Below are 23,578 nucleotides of genomic sequence, written 5' to 3'. Positions count from 1 at the left end.
CAAATCTTAGGGATAGGCCTGATTTCCTAAATAAATATAAATTCATTCTAAATCCATCAAAGTCCTTAACTTTTTAAAATACTTTAAAATCAATTCCTAATTGAATATCCATGAAGCTTTATGAACTATTTTAAGATCCTAATTGATTACATTCTGATTTCTATGGAATTTTATGAACTTCTATGAATTTGTTTAAAATCTTGATTCGATCCCTTAAATTGTACACTCTTTAAAATCTTCTAGAATCTTTTGTGCTTCTAATTGAATACAACCCCTAAATAAAACAATATAAACACATCGTAATAGTGTGGCGCACGATTGGATGCTAAGCTATAGAATTGCTAGAAATTAAAATTCTGGACAAAAATGACAATAGGAGTGAATCACATGGGTAAATGTAATAATATTGAAACCACGGTACCTAAATTAACAATTAAACCATGCACAATTACTACTTTTGATCTTATTTATCAAATTGACTACTGAATTAGGATATATAAACACGTAATTAGTAGTACCATATATCCAAGAATAGATGGTGGATCACTCATAACACCTACCAGATTTTGTAGTTTTGACTTTCTATTGTGGCCAAGACCCCTCCACTTCACATGCTACTCAATAATTATCACAAATACAATTAGAGTAAGCTGCATTTTGTCCGCTTAATTTTGCGTCCGAATTCAATTCCATACACTCCTGATTTCGTACCAATATCATCAATCGTTAAAAAAATCTAAATTAACTATTAAACGATGACGTTACAGTCAAATTTGTCCATATGAATAAAAGGACAACAATTTTTGTACTAAAAAAATTAAATAAAAACGAGTGAGCCCTACCCCTTCAATCATCCACTCAACGTCATGCCCTTCTACCCTCACAAAAATTTGCACCATCTCCGTTAGAAAGAAAAAAAAATGTGACATAAAATCGATCCCAAAATCAAAACTACACATCTTCATCTAGTATGGGAAACAAAGTGTTTTTGGGTCATGTTTGGGTTTGCTAATTTATATTCATGTGAACTCAATGTTGAACAATGCGCAAAATAATAATACAATAACTCATACTATTCTTAAGAAAAACAAGAATAATTATAGATTACCAATATAATTTTAGTTGAACAATGTTAGTCGGTTACATATTGAGTCTTATATTTGTACCTACTTCAAGTTGAGTAATGCGTTGCATGTTGAATTCTCTCTTACGTCTGAATACCTTAAATCTAGTTAAAATCCACAATGCCAACAGAATGTGATCCTTTGGTAAAGGGGTGTGTTTGGAAGTGTATTTTAAACTAGAACCGCTTTTGATGAAAGTGCTTTTGGAACCAATCCTTAATAATAATATAAATGATCTTAAAAAAACATTTGAAGTGCTTATTGCAAAAAAATGCATAATTAATACCTCTTACAAATGCACTTCAGTTGTTTTTGAAACCCAAAAACACTTTCATCAAACCGTGCTTTTAGTTTTTTTAAAACACTTTCAAATAAGCCTAAAACCGTTTGTCTTCATTTTGTTCAAAGAAATAATTAATGTTGGACTATAATTGGTGGATAATAAAAGAGAAACAAGTGAGATGCCCATTGCCCACCTACTCCTATAATTCACTTGCAACATTTGAAGAATTCGTCAACAATGCCATGGAGCAGCAAAGGAAAGAGCCAAGTAAAAGGCCAAAGCTGCTGCTTCGGCCCCAGCCGAGCAAAACTCCTGCAAAGCTACAAGCAAAATTAACAAAAACTTTTGTTTTGTTGTAACTTAGTGACAAATTGGTTCAATTCGGTGGCACAGTTTTGGATGAGCTAATTTATTTATATTTTGGTCAAGGATGAGCTAATTAAATATTAAAACAAAAACTATAACCTTCTGAGAAAAAAAAAAAACAATTAAAAACCCAAGGACCAAAACTTTAACTGTGTAATGGTACCATTGCACACTAAATGCAAATAAGTACACACATTTATTAATAGGAGTTTTAGTTAGAAAAGTCGTTTTTTCAGTACATCAATGTATGACATACATTATTATTTTAGAGAAATTTAATAATTGGTTTTGACGAAGTAGGTTCAACTGCCCATTTGACGGTGTATGCAACGAGATCAAATCTTTTGCACTTAAAATGGGTGTAGCCTCTCTATGGTCTAATCATTGTTTGACATATATTAAGTTTACGACAATAAAGTTAAGAAATGTTAGGTTTATAAAGACGTCTTCAGTTAATAATTGAGGCTAAAAAGATGTCACACTCATTTTAGGTGCAGAAGATTTGATCTCGTATGGAACACATCAATGTGGTTATTGTTGTAAATGGGTGTTTGGTTTAGAGTTAAAGTTGGTTAATTACAAATAAAACACTCTGCCTAAAAATTAATTGCACGAGGGGACCAATTTAAACAGTTTGATTAGAGTATTTATAATGGACATGTGTAAATTTGAGATGTAAAAAGGATGTGCTATCCACACATCATATTTTATTTCTTACACACTCTTGATAATTTCTGTCCGTTGATCTTCTTCAATTTATCCGATCCGACGGCTAAAAATTAAATGTGTGGATATCACACCCCATGTAAAAAATATATTTAGACCTCATAGTCCATACATTGATATTTCCAGAAAATAATTCTACTAGTTTAATTTGAGAACTCATTGGCTTTCTCTCTTTAACTTGTGGCCAAAATAAGTATTTTAATCATCTTTAAATTATCTGTTGGCGACCAACAAAAAATATAAATTACTCGTTTCACAGCATTTCGCATGGATGCTAATAGAATCCAATTGGAAAAAAAAAAAAAAAAAAACTCAAGGAGAAGAACAGCAGTCCTAGAAAACTAATGGAAGCTACAAATCTAAATTACCATTTTGCACCCGAAGTTTGGGTGAAATTGCAACCACATACATTATTATTATTATTTTTAAGTATATCGATATTTTTTTCATTAAAAGGATGTGAAGTTTAGTTAAATCACACAATAAATAGCTTAATATGGTATTGAATATGGCATATATGAGATTCGAACCTAAGATCTTTCACCACCGGCCCAATTTCCCCTCCGTCGTCACCCCTTGACCGTCCTACAATCCAACCCCCCACCGCCAGCCTTCCCCAATCACCATACCCGACCCTAAACACACTCTAACTCGCCCGCAGATCCCAACCATGATGCCAGAGCGAGCAACACCCAGTCATGTTGTCTGCGCCACTCCCACTCCTTACCAACGACAACTACAACACCGAACCAAAGTACCAACCAGATCATTGACCCTCCTATCTTTCTCTTTCCCTATGTATATATATTTTCTGTATATATATCTTCCTCCTCCACCTCTCTCCTTTCCTATTCCTTACTTCAAGGCTCGCCCTTTTACTTCGTCTTGACCAGACACCGACGAACCCAGATTTGAACCTGCATGAGAATAACCGTGTGCATGTGTAGAATCCAGATCTGACGGTGAAATAAAGAAAGGAAAAAAAAGAGACGAGAAAGAAGATAAGAGATAGATGAGGAGGATGGGGGACAAAGAAGGAGATGAGGGTCGATGATCTGGTGGGTACTTTGGTTTGGTGTTGGAGTTGCCGCGCGACGATGGGTGGTGGAGGTGTTCAGATGGGCTGAGGCAGTGAGGTTTCAGATATTTTTTTTCCTTCTAAAATCTAGTTAAAATTTTAAATTTTAAAGTAAAGGGAATGGGAAATCACACATAATCTTAATTGGTTGTTTGTCCATGTAGCACTAATTGACAAGCACAACAACACAATAGTGAGACTCGCAGTTACTACATCATCATTTAACAGTCAAATTGACAGTTTAACTAATATACATTTTAATTGAGGATAGTAATCATATATAATCTCTCATAGTGTAGGACGTTCTTTTTCCCTTCATTCGTGTTGAAATCCTCAACAAGGTTTTTATCGAACCTCACTGTATGCACCCTATCTTGTTTGTACGTATTCAATTTCTTATCAATGAATATCGTACCTTCACTCAAAAAAAAAAAAAAAAACTAATAGATCTATGAAATTGCAACAAAATCTAAATTTATGTATAACATGGCAATATTTTAAAGATGATCAATGAGATTACAATTGCACCCAAATTTGAGACTGAAACATGTAATTTAACAAAAATCTAACTTATTTACCCAATAGCCGTGCAATGATCTGCACTTCCCTTTTTAATAGAGAAGGATTCTCTTTCCTTTTCATCTTCTCTTTTTCTACTTGAACGATTATGATTAAGTCATGTCAACATGTTATATTAATTTTTTTTTTACAGAGACAATAAGCCACGTTAAAATCTTATATTGATTTCATACATAGGATTTCGTTTGAACCATAATAATTGTTCAACACTTTAACTTCTGATGTAAACATTTTTATTCGAATTTAATAAATTCCTTCCCAAAAAAAAAAAAATCCAACTTATTTTCCCAAAAACAAGCAAGATAGATTTTTACTATTTAAGTTGGAATTTTAGCTGTGCAATGGACTGCACTTTGCCCTTTCTAACAGCCTACATATGGAAAAGGAAGCGAATCTAATAAGGTGACGTGGCAGTCAGAGATTCTTCTATTGGACTCGAGAAAAACTAAACCAACACGATTATCATTTATCATTATTTAATATTATTAATTGTGTTTCTCAATTAAAACATCAGTCAGTTATCACTTGGTCAATTAACCCCATTTTTAGGCACATTAATTAAAAAAACCCTAAAAAAAGTAAGTAAAAAAAAAAAATTTTTTTTAATGACAAATTTATTTTGCTTTTCATTTTTTTATTAGTTTGTTTCCTGCTTTTCTTTCTCTAACTCTCACTGTATTTAATCCGCTCCTTGAACTGCAACAAAACCCTAACAAGGGTTCTTCTTGTAAGAACCAATCGGCGCCGTATTGATCTTAGCCGTCAGTTTCCGTCCATCTGTCTCTGTGACTCTCTTCTGATCTCAGACCCCATTTCCTCTGTTTTCTCACTGTTTGTTGTCTCTTGTTTTTTTTTTTTTTGTTCTTTTCATGTTCTTGTTGCTGTTTCTTGCAAAACTTGCTGGAAAATAAGCGGGTTCAATAGTTTTTGGGATTGAATTCCAGGGAAAGACAAGAACTTTATGAGCTCCGATTGTTGTTTTAGGTCGATCGTTTCTGGGTTTGTGGATTTTAGGTGAGTTATGAAGTCGTTGTTCGAAATTTTGGGTTTTGATTAGTTTATGGTTAGCAGCTTTAGAGGTTGTAAATATGGAGGTTCTAGGTTGAAGTTTTGATTTTGGGATTGTTTTTAGGGTTTAGGGTTAGGTTTGTGGTAGTGGGTAGCGATCAATTTGAGGCTTGGGAAGGGGGTTCATAATTATAGGTTAGATTTTTTTGGCTTTTGAGAATGTTGTCGGAATTAGGAAGGAGGCCAGCGCTCGGAGGAAACGATGGTTCCTTTGGGGATGAATTTGAGAACGAGATAGGGATGCTGCTGAGGGAACAGCGTAGGCAAGACGCTGATGATCGCGAAAGTGAGCTGAATATATATAGAAGCGGATCAGCACCTCCCACTGTGGAGGGTTCTTTGAATGCGGTTGGTGGGTTGTTTGCTGGTGTCGGTGGTGGCAGTGCTGGTGCCGCCTTTTCGGAGTTTCCTGGAGGTAAAAATGGAAATGGGTTTGCGTCCGAAGAGGAGCTTAGGTCTGATCCTGCTTATATTCAATACTATTACTCGAATGTGAACCTGAATCCGCGGCTTCCTCCTCCTTTGCTGTCGAAGGAGGATTGGAGGTCTGCACAAAGGATGAAAGGAGGAGGGAATTCGGTGTTGGGTGGGATAGGAGACAGGAGGAAAGTGAATAGGGTTGATGAGGCTAGCGGTAGATCGTTGTTTTCAATGCCGCCAGGTTTCAACTCAAGGAAACAAGAGAGTGACGCCGAGTCGGACAAAGTGCGTGGCTCAGCAGAGTGGGGTGTTGATGGACTGATTGGTTTGCCAGGTTTGGGACTTGGTAACAAACAAAAGAGCCTTGCCGAAATCTTTCAGGTGATTTGCTTCTATAGTTGTGTTCAATCTACGATTTTGTACTTCTGTAACTGAAGTTTGTGCTTTCTTAATGATCGCTTGTATTGGTTAACACATTTGGGTATCTCTTTATATTTGTTCCTTGAATTGTCTGTTCTGACATTTATTGCTTCCATTGATATTTGAGATTGACATAATGTAATGTTGGAGAATTTTGAGTCATGGAACTGAAAATATCACCACCTGCAATGACAATGGATATTTGTGCTTTGCCCCTTCTTGCCAAGATCGAAATGTTCTTATACTAAATGCTAACTTTTGCATTTATGTTAGTATCTTGATTGTGTACCACGTATCCTCTGCGTATCTGTATCCCCGTGTGTCAGATACAGGATACGCTGGCTTTCCCCCATGTGCATGCATCGTAGCTTAGTTGTGATAGTGATCTTACTGACAGGTTCTAATTTTTTGTTTTTAACTGTTGTGCTGGTGCACAGTTTTTTTCTATTTTGATTGTGTGATATATTTCATTTTCTGACAAGTTAATGTTTGGTTGTTCAGGATGACTTGGGTCGTGCAGCTCCTGTTTCTGGGCATCCTTCTCGTCCAGCAAGCCGTAATGCATTTGATGAAAATGCAGAGTCTGTTGGTTCTGCTGAATCTGATCTAGCTCATTTGCGACGCGACTTGATGACTTCTGATACTCTACGATCAAGTGCAAATGGTCTGGGATCTTCTGCAGCCCAAAGTATGGGCCCACCTTCTTCATACTCGTATGCTGCAGCTCTGGGTGCTTCCTTATCTAGAAGCACCACTCCTGATCCCCAAGTTGTCGCTAGGGCTCCTAGTCCTTGCCTTACACCTATTGGAGGAGGAAGGGTTGGTGCTTCAGAAAAGAGAGGATTTAGTAGTCCAAGCTCCTTCAATGCTATCTCGTCTGGTATGAATGAGTCTGGGGATCTGGTGGGCGCGTTTTCCAGCATGAACTTGTCTGCCAATGGTGTAAAAGATAACGAGAGCCATTTGCCATCACATATTAAGCAAGATGTAGATGATCACCAGAATTATCTCTTTGGTCTTCAAGGTGGCGAGAATCATGCCAGGCAACTAGCATACCTGAAGAAGTCTGAATCTGGGCATATGCACATGCCCTCTGCCCCACACTCAGCAAAAGCTTCATACGCAGATTTGGGTAAGAGCAATGGTGGTGGGCCAGATTCCTCTGATAGGCATGTTGAACTGAAAAAGTCTGCTGTTTCTTCTGGTAACTTATACTCAAAAGGATCTCCCACATCCAATCTTAATGGCGGAGGTGGCTTGCATCATCAGTATCAGCAAGTGGATCATGCAAACTCATCATTTTCTAACTATGGTTTAAGTGGGTACTCTATGAATCCAGCATTGGCGTCCATGGTGGCTAGCCAACTTGGCACTGGTAATCTTCCACCCTTGTTTGAATCAGCTATGGGATCCCCTGGAATGGATTCAAGAGTGCTTGGAGGACGTATGGCTTCCGGACCAAACCTAGCAGCCGCTTCAAATGAATCGCATAATCTCGCTGGATTAGGGAGTCCGATTGCAGGGAGTGGTCTTCAGGCTCCTTTTGTTGATCCTATGTATCTTCAGTACTTGAGGACATCTGAGTATGCTGCTGCACAGCTTGCTGCTCTTAATGATCCATCTGTGGATAGGAACTACTTGGGTAATTCATACATGAATTTAATTGAACTTCAAAAGGCATATCTTGGAGCCTTGCTGTCACCGCAGAAGTCACAGTATGGTGTTCCGATGGGGGGAAAGTCTGGTGGTTCTAATCATCATGGGTATTATGGAAATCCTGCATTTGGTGTAGGCATGTCTTATCCTGGAAGTCCTCCTGTTATTCCCAACTCTCCAGTTGGACCAGGTAGTCCTATGAGGCACAACGAACTCAATATGTGTTATCCCTCTGGGATGAGGAATTTAGCTCCCTGGCACCTGGATGGTGGGTGTAACATAGATGAAAGTTTTGCTTCTTCACTCTTAGAAGAGTTCAAGAGCAACAAAGCCAAGTCTTTTGAGCTTTCAGAAATTGGTGGACATGTTGTGGAGTTCAGGTATCAACTGCTAATAAATTTTCTTGTCATCTGTCTCTCTCTTTATGATTTCATCGTAAAGTTGGTTATGATAATTTTGTATTTTTATGAGCAGTGCGGATCAGTATGGAAGTCGTTTTATTCAACAAAAACTTGAAACTGCCACTACAGAAGAGAAAAACATGGTTTATCAAGAAATCATGCCTCAAGCTCTTGCTCTAATGACTGATGTGTTTGGTAATTATGTGATTCAAAAGGTAAATGATCATGATCCTTGCACACATGCTTTAACTTTGGTGTACTTGTTAGTGTATAATTCGTGTTAATAATTGGTGTTTTTATTCAGTTTTTTGAGCATGGACTTCCACCTCAGAGAAGGGAATTGGCCAACAAGCTGTTTAGTCATGTACTGACACTTAGCCTTCAAATGTATGGTTGTCGGGTAATCCAGAAGGTACTGCTAATTTATGACTGGAATACTTATTTCTGCTACTTGATTGTGCCTGTATTTCTCCAAAGTATGGATCTATATCCTACAGCTTTTGACATTTGATGATTGATTGTTCAACCATTTGTTCTGGTAGTACCGCTAGAAACAACTACTTTTCTGTTATGTTTAACCATTAATTCCATTATTATGCTTTTGTTCAGCAAGGGAGGCTTGATAATAACTACATACCAACGCTCATGATCTGATTGATGTTAATGCTAGTAACTAAGATTCATGTGTTTATCCAAGGCTTGCTACAGTACATGCTAGAAGTAATGTACTATTATCGTGTTCAGGCAATAGAAGTTGTTGATCTGGACCAAAAGATCAAAATGGTTGAAGAACTTGATGGTCATGTAATGCGCTGCGTACGTGATCAGAATGGGAACCATGTCATCCAGAAGTGTATTGAATGTGTCCCTGAAAAGGCCATTCATTTTATTGTCTCAACATTTTTTGATCAAGTTGTGACCCTTTCAACCCATCCATATGGGTGTCGTGTGATACAGGTTGAGATACTTCATACATCCCTTTGTTTTTGTTCTTTGACCTGATAATTTCTTTTCAACAAAGAACTAATGTGTAATATGTGATACTATTGTCATTTGGCAGAGAGTTCTTGAGCACTGCGAAGATGAGAATACACAGAGTAAAGTTATGGATGAGATTCTAGGAGCTGTTAGCATGTTGGCACAAGATCAGTATGGCAATTATGTTGTTCAGGTCCATACTCTTTCTTGTTGATGTACTCTTATTTGTGACTTCATATTGGTAATGTTTGTTTTTTTCCCTTGGGATATGAGCTTTTGTGTTGTTTTGTGGGATACTGGTGTTCTTCACTTATTGCTTTCAAGTTAATGTTTAAACATTGGTCTAAACATTAGTGCCACCCATGGAGCTAAATCCTGACATATCGATGTCTACTCCCTCTCAGCCTTTTGTTCTATTACCATGTCATTGTTAGCTTAGTAACAAGATTTATTTTCTTCTGGTACACATCTGTCATCACCGGTTCTGTTTATTGTTTTTATGTGTCCGGTCAAACTCCTCTGTTTCTTGGAGTATAGTTTCATAGAACAAATAGCTGCAAAGCCATCAACATATTTTGATTTTGTTTTCTTTGTCAACATGTTTTGATTTGTTTCATAATTTTTTGAGTTTGAATGACAACCAAAGTGGCTTGTTTTGTCATGTACGTATGATTGGCACCAAGTCATATCTGTGATGCAATCCACAGCATTAGAAACCTTTTTGGCTTTAGCAGTTTTTCTTCTAGATGTTCATTTATCCAGCTATGCCATGAGCATGAAGAGTAACTATTTTATTGCAGTTAAATTGAGATGTTGGAGATTGAACCGAGATAACCTTTGCCTAGCTTGAACTTCTTTTAAGAAGCTCAAGTTTTCAGTTGAGTTTAAAGAGTGAATCTTTTCCTGAATATGAGCTGAGCTTGAGTTTTACTCATGCTCAAAAGATAATTGTTCATGCTTATTATGGACGATTATTTAACTTGTTTTAATGGGAAAACTTGAGCAAGGCATACTAAGTCAAGTTTTGAACTGCTTGCAGACCACTTGAGCTCTTTTTATTGTTAGTTTTTGATATTTTATTGTTATACGCAAGATTTTTTTGGGTGCTGTGTTAATACTTCTGAACAGTGTTCTTCATTATCTATATCTACATGTAGATAGTCTTCAATGCTTCTTTCGTAAACTGCTTGATTTCTTTTGTAAACAGCATGTCCTGGAGCATGGAAAACCGCATGAGCGCTCTGCTATCATAAAAGAATTAGCTGGGAAGATAGTCCTAATGAGTCAGCAGAAGTTCGCCTCCAATGTAGTAGAGAAGTGTTTAACTTTTGGCGGTCCTGCTGAACGTGAATTGCTAGTGAATGAGATGCTTGGCACTACTGATGAAAATGAGCCTCTTCAGGTTTGTCATTATTACGTACTTTAATCTGTTGAAATAAGGTCATGGACTCATTGTTTCTCTGTTAAGTGTAATCCTAAGAAGTGTACATTATCATCACAGCCCTCGATTCAATCTATTGAATTTTGGGAAGCAAGGTTAAAATATGTTACTGCCATTTGAGATTTAGTTCTTAAACCTTTTTGGGTTTCTTACCATTCTACTGCAAGAACATTGTCATTAGTTGTGTGCATATTTGTGCATGTTATTAACTGTCGGCAATATTGCATAAACCTGTGTGCAACGGCTGATATATTCAATATGTATTTTCTCATCCTCCGCATATTGCCCTTTTTTCTTTTTTTAATAATTTGACCCAACTGGTATATGCAGGCAATGATGAAGGATCAATTTGCAAATTATGTTGTACAAAAAGTGTTGGAGACTTGTGACGACCAGCAACGTGAACTGATTCTTTCCCGAATTAAAGTTCATTTGAATGCATTAAAGAAATACACTTACGGAAAGCATATTGTTGCTCGTGTAGAAAAACTTGTTGCTGCTGGGGGTAATCATTCTTCTCTTTGCCTTTTTATTTTTATGTCTGCAGACTGCATATATTTGTATGACATACATGTACATTCACCTAGTATATACCTCGTAAGAGATCATGTGAGTACAGTTTAATGTGCCATCAAGATGCATACTGATGTTTGTCTCCTACCAGAGATTAGGGTGTTGTTCTTGGCTTTCTTATTTCTTGTTTCTTTTGTCTAGCTTGTTGCCATATCCGGAAGTACAAGTTTTAGCCGTGTAACACATTTTGTTAAATGAATGTGTAACCTGACTTGATTTTTCCCCACGGCTCATATATCTTGGCAAAGACATCAAATCCATGATGTGGTTGCGATCATGCATTCATTTATTCAATGCCGACAAGAACATGGTACAATCTGTACTGTTGTCTTGACTATGCCATAATTCCACTCTACATACCCTTTGCTGATGACACGGAACAATATCTTAACTATTGTCTTAACTATGGTCCGATTAATTCTTTGCAACTTTCTTACGGTAGCCTCAATGGTTGCAGAAAGGAGAGCCGCTCAGTCTGCTCAGCACCCTGCTTAGGTGGTGTAGGAAAAGAAAGTTGTATGTACAGCTAACTGAGGCTAGTGTGTGTTTTCCCTCCCTTGGTTGTCATCTCTCTCCATCGTATCTAGAGCTACGACCGACTCTGCCTATCTTTCCAATGACAGGTACGAGGCGGTTTTAAAAATAAAGTTGTTGCTTGTACTGGAAAACTGTACATTGTGTAGTTTTAAAGTTCATACGTAGAGTCGAAGCTAGCTGTGGTTCAGATGTTGCACACACCTGATCCCCCCCGCGCAGAGGAGATAAATGACGATACAAGTTTTTTAAGGGTGTAAAAATGATAAATGGTGAGGTAGTTTATGTCGACGTGACTGTACAAATGTTGCCATGTGGAGAGCTGTTCATGATTAGGCGAGGCGAGGCCGGTGTTTTTCTAAGTGTATGGTAATGACTTTGTTTTTTCCTTGATCACATAAAGTACAGTTTTTCTATGGAAGTATATTGTTCATTGCTATATATATCTCAAGTACTTGCTGTTTAATCGTATTTTCGCACCACCGCAAGCTCGTCCTCACGGCGTTGTTGTGAATTTTGGGTGTTTCTGCCCGGTCTAGATTCGCTTCGATGTGTTTTTCTGGATGTTCACTGGAAACTTGTAATTTTTGAAAAATTGCTTTCAAGTTGATGAAAGATTTCAGGTTTTGGGAAGATTTATATTTTATTTAAAAAAAAAAAATGGGTTGGGGAGAGACCTCTGCAACACTACTACATTTTGATTTGATGGAAATCCTTGGGAATTTTAAAAGTTCAACTTAGTACCATATTATCTTTTGTTTACAAAACTTTTATCAATATTATAATACTATATTCAATTGTCGTCTTTAATTAAAAATAAAAAATAAAGACGTGGTGGATGATTATTTTAGAGCGCTAATAGCAACGTTTTATTATAAAATTGATGCGTTTATTCGGTTTTTTGTTTTCTATATTTTTGTTGGGCATATCCAAAACTATGTTCTCACTTTTCTATGCACGCACTCGAAGGCTCACTTAAACTATGATTTTCGTGTTTCCCGTGTCAATAAATTAGAACAACATCAATGAATAAGCAAGTCAACCCTCCATATGTAGGGATTCTCTTTTGACTTTGTTCTCGCAACGTTCATTTGTCTTACTCGAAATGTTGAAAAATTGAAACCGAGATGTTGCGGAAAAATTTAGTTGCGATTTTGGTACGGAGCTGTTATTATCACTCTAAAAAAGTCATGCACCGTAAATTACAAAGTGGAATCTTACAAGTTGATACAATTTGGTAACATATCTGCTGTCTTGTGCAATGTATGGAAGGTATATTTCAGGTCATTGCTATGATGAGCAATCAAACGAAAACCCTTGGTATAATGCATATAAATGCTAAGAATGTGGATGATCGTGAGTCGTAAATGCATACAGACTCCACTAAAGGATTCATGCGCTTTTGCGGTTGGTAGTCACTCACGTTACAGACTTGCATGCATTTGTCTTTAGTATTACGGATGTGTCAGTTTAGGGAGAAGACGCTTGCACTAAAGATGCCACTTTGGTGATATTTCAAATTACTCGAAAAATGACTTAAATCCACACCAAGCAGTTTGACAAATTTGTACCACAACTAAGGCTGTGCCAACAAATGTGAAACCTACATTCATGGGGATAAAAATGCCTCTTTTCTCATTACTCAAACTATTTCTAAGTGCAAGAAAGTCGGCAACAAAACAACTCAAAATTTCATAAACTTACAAATTTGGAGGGCGAGCCTTAACACAACCAAAGGTTGCTCCTTTGTGACTGACGTTGAAACCACCTCTTTACAAAACAAGGATAAGGCTGCATATGAGAGACGTTCCCCCCCACCCCTCTCTCTCCCTCTCCCAACCCTAGCAAAGTGGGAAGCCCTATTGGCTTAAGGTCGCCATTACAAATTTGAGACTAACTAAAGAAAAGAAAATGAAAATCTTTCAAATCAGAGAGACTGAAGTTCAGTCATCATCTTCTTCATCAATAGTAATCTTTTGGCCAAATCCTTTAGGCCCAGCTCTTGCTCTCACCCTCTTCTTCTTCCCACCCTTCTTCTTGTTATCTGCCTCATCCTTCTCCAGCTTCTCTCTCTCCCTCTTCTGCAGATAATCTGTCACACCTAGGTAGATCACCTGCATTCAAAACCCACCCAAATTTAAAAAAACCAAGTTTCAAAACCAATGATTTAGTTTTATTTCTTTGACAAACGATAGATAATTTAAGCTAAATTCATCTAAATTAATTGGACAATGATTCTAACTCGGGTGCAGAGCAGGGAGCAGACTTCTCTAGTCAACCTGGCCAAGCCCAGGAATGCCAAAACCATAAATTTAGTTACTTAAAACAAATTGGAACTAACAAAATGGACATGGTTTCTTGAATTTACCACAACGGTGACCATTAAACAATTCAAATTTAGTAAAACCCTGTTTCCAAAACTATACATTTAGTCACTTAAGCAAATTGGAATCACAAAATGAACATGGTTTTTTTGAAATTACCCCAAATCCCAATGGTGATCCACCAAAACCATAAATTTAGTAGCTTAAACAAATGGGAAAATTGGAGCAATCTTCCTAACTTTTGTCCGATTCGAGTTTTGGTCTTGAACTAAAAATTCGTGAGTATTAGTCTCTGAACTTGTTATAATGTGGAGTGATGATTATTTTTGAAGAAGAAAAACTAGATGAAAGTTCAAACAGACTTAGTTAAAAGGACCAATACTTACGAATTTTTAGTTTAAGGATAACAGCTCCAATTGAGGTAAGGTTGAGGTATGAGCTAAAATTGAGGGACGATTGATATAATTATCTCTAAACAAATAGGTATTGAAAAAGAAAACATTGTATCTTGAGCTTATCCCAATTGTGATCCAAAACAATCAAAACTGAGGACGTCCCAGTTGCCAAAACTATAAATTTAGTCACTTCAACAAATTTGAATTGAAAAAAAAGAATAAAAAAAACCTTGGTTTCTTGAGTTTATATATTACCCCAATGGTGAGAATGGACAGGCCAACAAAGGCAACGAAGAGAAGGGCAGAAATGGCGACAGACACTCCTTCATCACTAGAGGCCACTATCTCCTGGGCAGTCTCGAGTGGGACGGTGGCGGCTTCTGCAGGCACAGATTCAGCAGAGGTGGCACTGATTTGCCAAGTTGGGGTGCTTCTTTGGGTGAGATTATCATCTGGGGTGTTGAAAATTAAGGTCCGTTTGGTTGTGGTGGTTGGGGAGGATAAAGGGAAGGATGGTTTCTGGGTTGTTCTGAGGAATTGGGAATGGTTTGGCCTGGGAAAATGGAAGAAAGTTGATGGTGGTCGGGATAGAGTTATGGATGTGGTAGCCATGGATATTTGCTACCACCTCTCTCGCTGTTTCAGGGGCACAAACAGCCCTCTCATCAAATGTGGGAGAGGGGCATAATTGTAAATGTGCTGCTGAAAAATTTCTATTGGAAATTGGGCATAGCTTAAAACTCTAAATTTTTCAATACGTTGAAAATATGGTTGGGTATTCCTAGTATCATAATTCAAGTGATTGATTTTTTTTTTAAAATATTCGATTACTTGTATTATAATTTAGTGTACCGGATCATGTTCTTAGCACATTGAAAAATCTTTCTATCCCAAGACAATGGACCAGCACAATGTTATCAAATAAAAATTTGAGCTTTACATAACTCGCTTACTGAAATAGTTGTTTTATACCGTTAACTAGCTAATTCAAATCAATAAAAATTTAAGGGGCTTTCGGAGATTCTCTTAGGAGTGTAATATAAGTGTTCAAGTGCTTAATCACGCGGTCATAAATGACTCTGAACTGTGATGTATACGAGTTGATATGCATAAACAACTCACAATCATCTACACTCAAGAGCAACTTAACATATTCTGAACAAGGATTAGTCTTAACTTTGCCAAAATTCAACCCAAACTTGGATTACAAATGAACGAGTTTTGTTTAAGTTGACAAATTATCAATATAACCAAATTCAGGGGTTCAACCAATCAAATTTTGCTCGAATCCACTCTAGTTGTCAAGTTAGAACTAAAACTTGTATCTCCGACTTAAATTTATTCAAAACCTCGGATGCATGAGTAAAAGGTCTTAATCATATTTTGGGATTAGTTTCCTTATTAGTAGGGGTGGGCATAGTTTGGTTTGGTATGGTTTTGAGTGAAATCAAAACTGAAATCGAAATTTTTTGTGGTTTGGTTCGGTGTGGTTTTGAAGAAACCGTTTGGTTCAGTTTGGTGCGGTTTCAAACAATTTTGGTTTGGTTTTTAAGAAAGAAATGTACATTTTAAAATATACACCTATTTGCGCATAAGTCGGTTTCATTTTCTACACATTACATTAATTAATGAACACATATTAACTATGAGTACATTGAGTCATGTTGTTTTGATTATCTATTTCCGTCTAAAATTAGGACAATACATGCACAAACAAACTTGAGCAACTATATATGCAGCAAGCAAACATGCAGCAAATGATGCATGATGATATTCTAGTGTGGTTGAGCAGATACTAAATGTATGGAACTCTAACAAACAAGCAATTAAAACATGACATCTCATATGGACATCTAATTAAATGTTTATTAGTATTTGCGGTGCGATTCGGTTTTGGTGCGGTTTTCAAAACCAAAACCGAAATCAAACCGTTTTCTATAATACGGTTCGGTTTCAAAACTGCAAAATCAAACTGTTTGATGCGATCTATTTTGATTCATGTTTCGATTTTAATTTTTGATTCCAAAAGCCCATCCGTACTTATTATGAGTTTTATTCCGGCCATACGATTAAGCATTGAAATCGTGTGCTTGTAAAGTTATGCCGTCATCACCATCAACCTCCACGCTTACCGAAAGGTACAGCTGTTCACCAATATCTCTCGTTTCCCAGTGGTCCACCGGATTTTATAAGGATACAAAATGGACCCAATTGCAAAGGTGGTTCTTTTCAAATTGTTCATACTCAATTACCAAAATGCCCCGATAAAAACATTGCTTGCTTGGCCTTATCACACGTCACAGCTCTCATTTCCTCAACGCCAAGGCCATTCCAGTCATTTCAGTTTCGGATAAACCACACCGTTCGATTGCCAATCATGACACGTGTCAAGAGATCACGCGAGCGGGGATTGATGAATATGTGTTTTTACAGTATCATCAAGGTATTTTGTGATAAAATATCTAAAGAAATAGAAAATATCAATAAAGTTATTCCACCTAGCAAAAGGTTGATATGTTAGGATAATACCAATAATGTTGGTGAACTACGTTGGGTTATACTTCTAAAAGTTGGACTTTTGAAAATATGCGTTAGCTCCAACTTAAAGCTATTGAATGACTAGGGGCTTCGAAAAGATTGGTGTTGCTCTAGATATTAAATGCTAACCGACGACCAGGCTCTCGAAAAAATTGGCGTTAGCTCTGATATAATAACTTGATCAGTTTCAAAAGTGAGAAATGTTTTCCCTTTGCAACCCTTGTGTAGGGTCATTTGTTAGAGATGTGTTGGAGTATAGATTTCACACTGAACATATGACAAAAATATAATATAACTCATGTAAAAGATATTCTAACCTTAATATTATTGAGTTTCTTTGTGATAAAACACAATATATAATAGTAATTGATTAAATTGAAAATATATTTATGATGTTGGCGGTAGATCATGCTGAATTTATAAAGTTATCAATAAGTAAAAGAAGTAAAAGAAAAGGAAGAGATATTTAGAAGATCTAAAATATCTGGCTAAGTCGTCCACGTCGGCGTGAGATGGAATCAGATATTGCACTTTTTCTACCACAAAGCGCAGAAAAAAATAAAAAGAAAAAGAAAAGGATAGGAAAAAGGAGAAGAAAACTTTCTATAATTTTCCCCCGTTTTCTGACTTGCCAAACAGTCCTCCGAATCTCCCGAATTCTCCAATCTACTTCTTCTTCTTCTCAATTGGTCTTCGTTTTTCTCCTGATTTTTCTCCCAATCCGATCCGATCCCGACACGAACAATTCGATGACAAAAATCCAAAAAAAGGAATCAAAAAAAATGAAAAATTAAAAAAAAGAGAAAGAGAGAGAGTTTGAGCTGTTTGCAATGGGTGAGGAGGTGAGGATGAGTGAGTACGAAGGCGGTGGCAGCGGTGGCGACGACGGAGACGACGAGGCACGAGTTTCGGAGTGGGAGGCGGGGCTGCCGAGCGCCGACGACCTGACTCCCTTATCTCAGCCGTTGATTCCGATCGAATTAGCCTCGGCCTTCAGCATCTCGCCGGAGCCCTCCCGTACGGCGGTCGACGTCAACCGCGCGTCGCAGAAGACGGTCTCGACGCTCCGCGGCGGCGCCCTCTCCCAGGGCTTCTCGTCGAACTACAAGTCGTTCGACGAGAACCGCAGCGACGAAGTGGAGCCGATGATCGTGGAGGTGGACGAGAGCGGCGAGCGGTACGGATCCGATTCGAGAAAGTCGCGGAAGGTCGATTGTAGTACGGAGGAGGCGGATTCGACTCTGAGGACCGATAATTTATCGCCGGATGACACGTCAGCGCGGACGCTGAAGCGGCCGCGGCTGGTGTGGACCCCGCAGCTGCACAAGCGGTTCGTGGACGTGGTGGCCCACCTGGGGATCAAGAACGCCGTGCCCAAGACGATTATGCAGCTGATGAACGTCGAGGGATTGACCCGCGAAAATGTCGCCAGCCACTTGCAGAAGTACCGCCTCTACTTGAAGAGGATGCAAGGATTATCCGGCGACGTGGGGCCCTCCTCGTCGGACCAGCTTTTCGCCACCGCGCCTGTCCCGCAGAGCTTGCACCACGAGTCTGGCGGCGGCGGGGGGTCAGGTCCGGCGGGTTCGGGGCAGAGCCACGGGCACGGAAATGGGCAGTTTTCGTTTCCGATGCCGTACCCGCCTCCCGGGATGATGCAGATGCCGGTTCTTGGGTTGAGCCACGGGCACGGGCACATGGGCATGCCCGGCGGTGCGGGGGGTCACGGCGGTGGGTACCATGGGTTCGAGTCGCACCATTACAACATGGGTTCGATGGTTTCGTACCAACATGCTGCTTCGAATGACAAATGAGAAATCTTTACACATTAAAGTTGAGGTGAGTGACTCTCTTGAGCTTATGCACTGAATTTTGTTCACTTTGCGGATTTGATTGTATCATTTGCTTATCTTATTTGGCTGGTTGTTGTTTGCCTTATTATATTAGGCCTCATTAATTGAAACCTACGGGTTTTGATTAAAAGAAAAATGATTTTCGCACTCCCCTTTTCTCCCTCCTAGGTCGATTGAATAAATCAAAGGGAATCAGGGGACAAAAACATAAGGAGGAATGTAAAAGTAGAAACGGTAGTGCGGAAATCATTTCCCTTCTTAAAAATGCATCGTGAATTTGCTGCTATAAACCCAAAATTGCTGGTCATATTTGGAACTAGGCGCTTCCGAACTAGTTTTTGCCCCCGAAGTTACAGTCTTCAGGTGCAGAATGGAGACAGTACCTTTTTTTGTTTGTCATCAGAAGTTTTGAATGGCGATAGAGTTTCCTTAATGAAGCTCTAAATCCATTCGTCTCATGGCAATTAAGTTTATGCCTCTCAGAAGAGGAGGATTGAAGTAATACCTTGCACTTCCTTGTGCTTGAAATTGTGGTTTTCATTTGAAATATCATTTGGCGTGCTTTGGTCTCATCCATTTCATTTCACTTGTTTGAGAAACAAGCGTCTATCCCATACGTATTATGATTGTATAAGTAATGGAGTTACAGCTTCAAAGCTTGTATATCTTTAGCGACGCAATATAGCAGCTTTGGGGTTTGTTGTCAATACCATTACTTTGCATATATATGATGCAGTTTACTATTGATAACTGCTGCGGAATTTCCAATTATTTAATGTATGTTTTTGTGTAGATTCAGAAGTTTCAGCAAGTTGGTTACTCTTCGAACTCAACCTGTAAGCTTGCTTGATTGGTAATCCCGAACCTGACAGGCACGGGAAGGGTTCTTAGGAATAATGTGGAGACATTTTAGAGGCATATGGGTTTTGAATCAATAGCCAATGTAGCAAAACTTCCCTCATTACATGTATACTCCGTTCCTAGTCTACATTGTTGACACCGAGGCATTGAGTACATGCCTGACCTGTTCTTACTTTATATATTCTTTTTGTATCAATAAGGTGTTAAGCCTTTTCTTTCCAGATTCAATGGAAAGAAGTCAATAAAGATATAACAATTATCTGTTACCTGTCCTTCAATCCTGGGTTGAATGCTTTTATCACCCTTTCGCCTCCTTTGTCACGTATGCATATACCCTCGTGTTTACGACTTATGTGACTACAAATTTCATTTGGTATAACGTTAAATTTTATAACTACGATTTCCCTGTACAGATTGTTGTGGGAACAAGCCCCTTTGTAAGGTTCGTTTCTGATCAACAAGAGCTATTTGTGCGTTCTTAAGTATTGCTAGAGCAAATTGATTGCCATTTTTTGTAGCTAGAGGGTGAACAGGGATGGATGTAGATGATCTAAGGAACATGGGCAAACAGTTGGTGAAAATATCTTTTACCTCAGTGGATCAGATACATTATACCTTCCTCTCTTTTGCTATAGTAGTATCGTAATTCTTGTTTTGTAATACCTTTTGTTTCTCTCAGTTAAAGCTCGGGTATCTATCGTGTACCAGTACTTAGTTCATTCGGGGTACATGGATTCTTTGTATTGTACGTGTAGGTTATGATCTTTTTTCTTCTTGGACTTGAAATTGATGTCATTGTACGATTATACTCATCGTTTGCAGATTGTTCAAAGATAACTACAGAGAGACTTCACCAGATAAAGCGGGCGGCCTTTACACCGGCAGCTAAATAGCGGATACCTACCAACGGTGGCGTAGAGCGATTATAACTATTCCTTGTTAAAGTTATGTTGTCGACTGAAATAATTGGTACTGTACCTCTCTACATATTGTAGTTGAGATCTTTTGTATTTCTTCATATATTCTGGCTTTGTTCTTAAAATCCTGTCAGGCTGAAACCTATTTGATACTGTGAACAAACATGGGTGAGAACATGTATTTGTTTTGATGATCAATAGTATTTATTTGAACTCTCTAACATGATGTAAACTAGGAAGACAGTCACCAGCGTAGTTCGATTCACTGAAGAAAAATGGCGTTGAGTGAGAACGAAGAGCGAAGGAAGATTTGTCTCTGTCAAGTTCATAGCCTCGGCAACAATAACTTCTTTTGCCAAGATTGGAAGTGAAGCCTGCAATCCAATTCCCGGAAGAATCCTTAAAAACGACCTCTGGCGGAAATGGAGGCCACATACTTAGACGAGAGCCATCTACACTTAGATTTAGAAAGCGACAAGGAGGAAGTTATCATTCTCACTATTATCCGGCTTCCCTCCCTCCTCGGGAACAGAAAATTTCAACATAGCTCCGGCAAAGAAAGTGTGATGAAAGGACTCCGGAATTAGTTTCGATGACTTGCCTTAGAATTTCGTCAAAATCTTCCTTCAAAGGCCTCCTCATGTATCAGGCAGTTTCCATCCAACTGCATCCCGGAAGTTTCCCTAACTTGTTTCTTTTCATCATTTTCTTCAACCTTGCAACGTTCGCCCAATTGCCAGAACCAGCATATAGACTTGACAGTAGCAGACTGTTTCCTGCACTCTCCGGCTCTACCTCTGACAAATGCGTTGCAGCTACTTCAGCTAGATCTATATTCCCATGATTCCGACATGCTCCTAATAACGCTCCCCATACGAACAAATCTGGCTCCATCGGCATTGCCTTAATCATATCATAAGCCTCGGTGAGTTTCCCTGCTCGACCTAGAAGATCAACCATACATGCATAATGTACTAGTCTTGGCACAATCCCATACTCTTCCTGCATCAGATTGAACAAGCTTTCTCCAAGTTCAATCATTCCAGCATGACAACAAGCTGTGAGAACTGCTATGAAAGTCAGGTAATCGAGTTTCTTATCGTCTTCCAGCTTCATCTGGTTGAAAAGCTCAATTGCTTCGTTGCAATATCCATGATTCGCGTATCCAAAAATCATCGAATTCCATGTTACTGTGTTCCTTTCAGACATCTTACGAAACAAAGCCTTCGCTTCAAATATGAATCCGCATTTTGCATACATGTCAACAAGAGCACTCCGAACATACACATCTTGTTCGACTCCTATCACCAAAGCGTAAGCATGAATCTCCTTTCCGGACTTCACATTTGTCACACCCGCACATGCAGGCAAGAGGCTACTAATTGTATTCGAAGTTGGATACAATCCATGACCCAACATTTGCTTAAATGTTCGAAAAGCCTTATCGTTCTGAAAATTCTGCACACACCCGGATATAATTGAAGTCCAAGATACCACATCAGGATCAATTCCATTATCGCGCATCATCTTAAAAAGCTTAGACGCCATTGCTCCGTCACCCTTCTGTGAAAACCCAGCAACCAAACTGTTCCAAGTTATCAAATTAGGCTTTATCCCCTCCAGCTGCATTTTCTCCACCAAACACAATGCTTCTCTAGCCAACCCGTGTTGAGCAAACCCCGAAACCATAGCATTCAAAGCCACCAAATCTTTCTCCACCATCGTATCAAACACCCAATGCGCCTTCTCTACACACCCGTTCTTTGCGTACATAACAACGAGAGCACTACTAACGAAAACATCAAATTCAAACGAGAACCGGAGGACCACAGCGTGAAGTTTCTCACCGGTTTTAACATCCGAGAGGTGCCCACAGGCTTTCAAAACACTGGGAATAACAATCTTGTTCGGCCTTAAACCCTCTCTCTGCATCTCACAGAACACACCCATTGCCTGCTGATAAAACCCACAACGAGCACAGGCCCCGATGAGAGCAAACCAGCGGCGGATATTCGTCTGGGGAATTTTGTCGAACAGTTTGCGGGCATGGACTATTTGGCCACAAGAAACATACAAAGCTATGAGCTTGGAGGCAAAACGGGTCAAACTGGCCAACCCATTGGTGATCAAATGGGCGTGGAGTGCTCTTGCAGAGTGCAACTGTCGATCACGAGCGTAGATTTCGAACAGATTTGTGTAGAAATCGGGTGAGGATTGAAATGGACGGTGGAAGATGCGGTTGCTCAGCTGAGCCGATGGGAGTGCTTGGACTTTGAACCTGCGCATTAACATTGGAGCAGCAACTGTTCAGCGAGGGAAAGAACCCAACCACCGTTATATCATAAGATTGAAGTGAACGCTACATCCGTACATGTACATGTTAAGTAATTTTTGGCCGAAGTTTAAGATTGAAGTGAACACTACATCAGCTTAATTTCTAGTTTTTCTGAGCTCGTCTCAAATCTAGACTTTTATGCCCCTTTCTTCCTCCGTTGCTTTTCCCTGCCGTCATTCCTCCACCGTCGACCTTTGTCACTCGGCCACTTGCGTGTTTTTTCTTGGCAATGCACTTTGGTATTAGGTGGTTGTTAGAAGTGTTTTTTTGCACTTTTTGGTAGGTTGTTAGGATTATGGGAGCGCTTTTTGCGCGGATGGCTTGCTCACCCTCATTTTTTGTTCATCTAGCTTGTTTGTGGTTCTTCCTCTTGGTGGTAGTGGTGGATTGGCGATGATAGCATAGCTACTGTGGGCTTGCTCTTTTTAGGCTTTTCTGTTATATATATATATATATATATATACTTTTTTTTTTGAAAACTAGAAGTATATTTTCTTTTTTGTTGTAGTTTCTTATAAACTATGCTTGTATTTGAATTCCCTTGAACTTTATATTTCGTGTAAGCTTTTTTTAAATTAATGAAAGTTTCTATTTGACAAAAAAAAAAAAAAAAAAAAAAAAAGAACTAACTGTCACCCAAAAAGATAAAAAGACAAGTACTAACCTACGTTGAGTAAAGCCGAAAAATACTACAAACGTTAGGATTTG

The 23,578-nt window shown here is 38.7% G+C and overlaps 4 protein-coding genes across 6 annotated transcripts; 2 read left to right on the top strand and 2 right to left on the bottom strand.

Moving 5' to 3' along the window:
• The first annotated feature begins 5,010 nt into the window (after positions 1–5,010).
• LOC103964690 (pumilio homolog 1) lies at positions 5,011–12,068 on the top strand. Its single transcript, XM_048564520.1, has 9 exons — positions 5,011–6,025; positions 6,566–8,100; positions 8,195–8,336; positions 8,426–8,533; positions 8,866–9,078; positions 9,182–9,292; positions 10,307–10,501; positions 10,871–11,045; positions 11,571–12,068. Exons 1-9 carry the CDS (start codon positions 5,384–5,386, stop codon positions 11,606–11,608), a joined length of 3,159 nt encoding a protein of 1,052 aa, XP_048420477.1. The 5' UTR covers positions 5,011–5,383; the 3' UTR covers positions 11,609–12,068.
• Positions 12,069–13,255: 1,187 nt separating this feature from the next.
• Positions 13,256–15,073, bottom strand: LOC103964691. Its single transcript, XM_009377652.3, has 2 exons — positions 14,622–15,073; positions 13,256–13,761 (listed from the first exon to the last, which is right to left on the bottom strand). The coding sequence occupies exons 1-2, from the start codon at positions 14,976–14,978 to the stop codon at positions 13,591–13,593; spliced, it is 528 nt and encodes a 175-aa protein (XP_009375927.2). The 5' UTR covers positions 14,979–15,073; the 3' UTR covers positions 13,256–13,590.
• A 2,368-nt stretch (positions 15,074–17,441) lies between these two features.
• Positions 17,442–20,756, top strand: LOC103964693 (transcription factor PCL1). Of its 3 annotated transcripts, none has more exons than XM_009377656.3 (2): positions 17,442–18,743; positions 19,557–19,884. In XM_009377656.3, the coding sequence occupies exon 1, from the start codon at positions 17,735–17,737 to the stop codon at positions 18,716–18,718; it is 984 nt and encodes a 327-aa protein (XP_009375931.2). In that variant the 5' UTR covers positions 17,442–17,734; the 3' UTR covers positions 18,719–18,743; positions 19,557–19,884. The 3 variants fall into 3 exon arrangements, with proteins under 3 accessions (XP_009375931.2, XP_009375930.2, XP_009375929.2); XM_009377655.3 differs by having other exon boundaries at positions 17,443–18,743; positions 19,551–19,884; XM_009377654.3 differs by lacking the exon at positions 19,557–19,884 and adding an exon at positions 20,441–20,756 and having other exon boundaries at positions 17,444–18,743.
• A 77-nt stretch (positions 20,757–20,833) lies between these two features.
• LOC103964692 (pentatricopeptide repeat-containing protein At5g59600) lies at positions 20,834–23,291 on the bottom strand. The gene is made up of 2 exons (XM_048564521.1): positions 22,907–23,291; positions 20,834–22,813 (listed from the first exon to the last, which is right to left on the bottom strand). Exons 1-2 carry the CDS (start codon positions 22,912–22,914, stop codon positions 21,181–21,183), a joined length of 1,641 nt encoding a protein of 546 aa, XP_048420478.1. The 5' UTR covers positions 22,915–23,291; the 3' UTR covers positions 20,834–21,180.
• Positions 23,292–23,578: the final 287 nt, after the last annotated feature.

This window comes from the organism of the source record quoted next, unplaced genomic scaffold (genome assembly GCF_019419815.1).
Source record: "Pyrus x bretschneideri cultivar Hongxiangsu unplaced genomic scaffold, Pyrus_bretschneideri_v1 Contig39, whole genome shotgun sequence".
Lineage (NCBI taxonomy): Eukaryota > Viridiplantae > Streptophyta > Magnoliopsida > Rosales > Rosaceae > Pyrus > Pyrus x bretschneideri.
This window is presented reverse-complemented; position numbering and strand designations above follow the sequence as displayed.

Coding starts and splice junctions, on each gene's coding strand:
- LOC103964691 (XM_009377652.3), bottom strand. CDS start 14,978: ATGGCTACCACATCCATAACTCTATCCCGACCACCATCAACTTTCTTC. Junction 13,762..14,621: donor TGTCCATTCTCACCATTGGG/GTAATATATAAA, acceptor TTTTGAATGCAG/GTGATCTACCTAGGTGTGAC.
- LOC103964690 (XM_048564520.1), top strand. CDS start 5,384: ATGTTGTCGGAATTAGGAAGGAGGCCAGCGCTCGGAGGAAACGATGGT. Junction 8,337..8,425: donor GTAATTATGTGATTCAAAAG/GTAAATGATCAT, acceptor GTTTTTATTCAG/TTTTTTGAGCATGGACTTCC. Junction 9,293..10,306: donor ATGGCAATTATGTTGTTCAG/GTCCATACTCTT, acceptor TTTTGTAAACAG/CATGTCCTGGAGCATGGAAA.
- LOC103964693 (XM_009377654.3), top strand. CDS start 17,735: ATGGGTGAGGAGGTGAGGATGAGTGAGTACGAAGGCGGTGGCAGCGGT.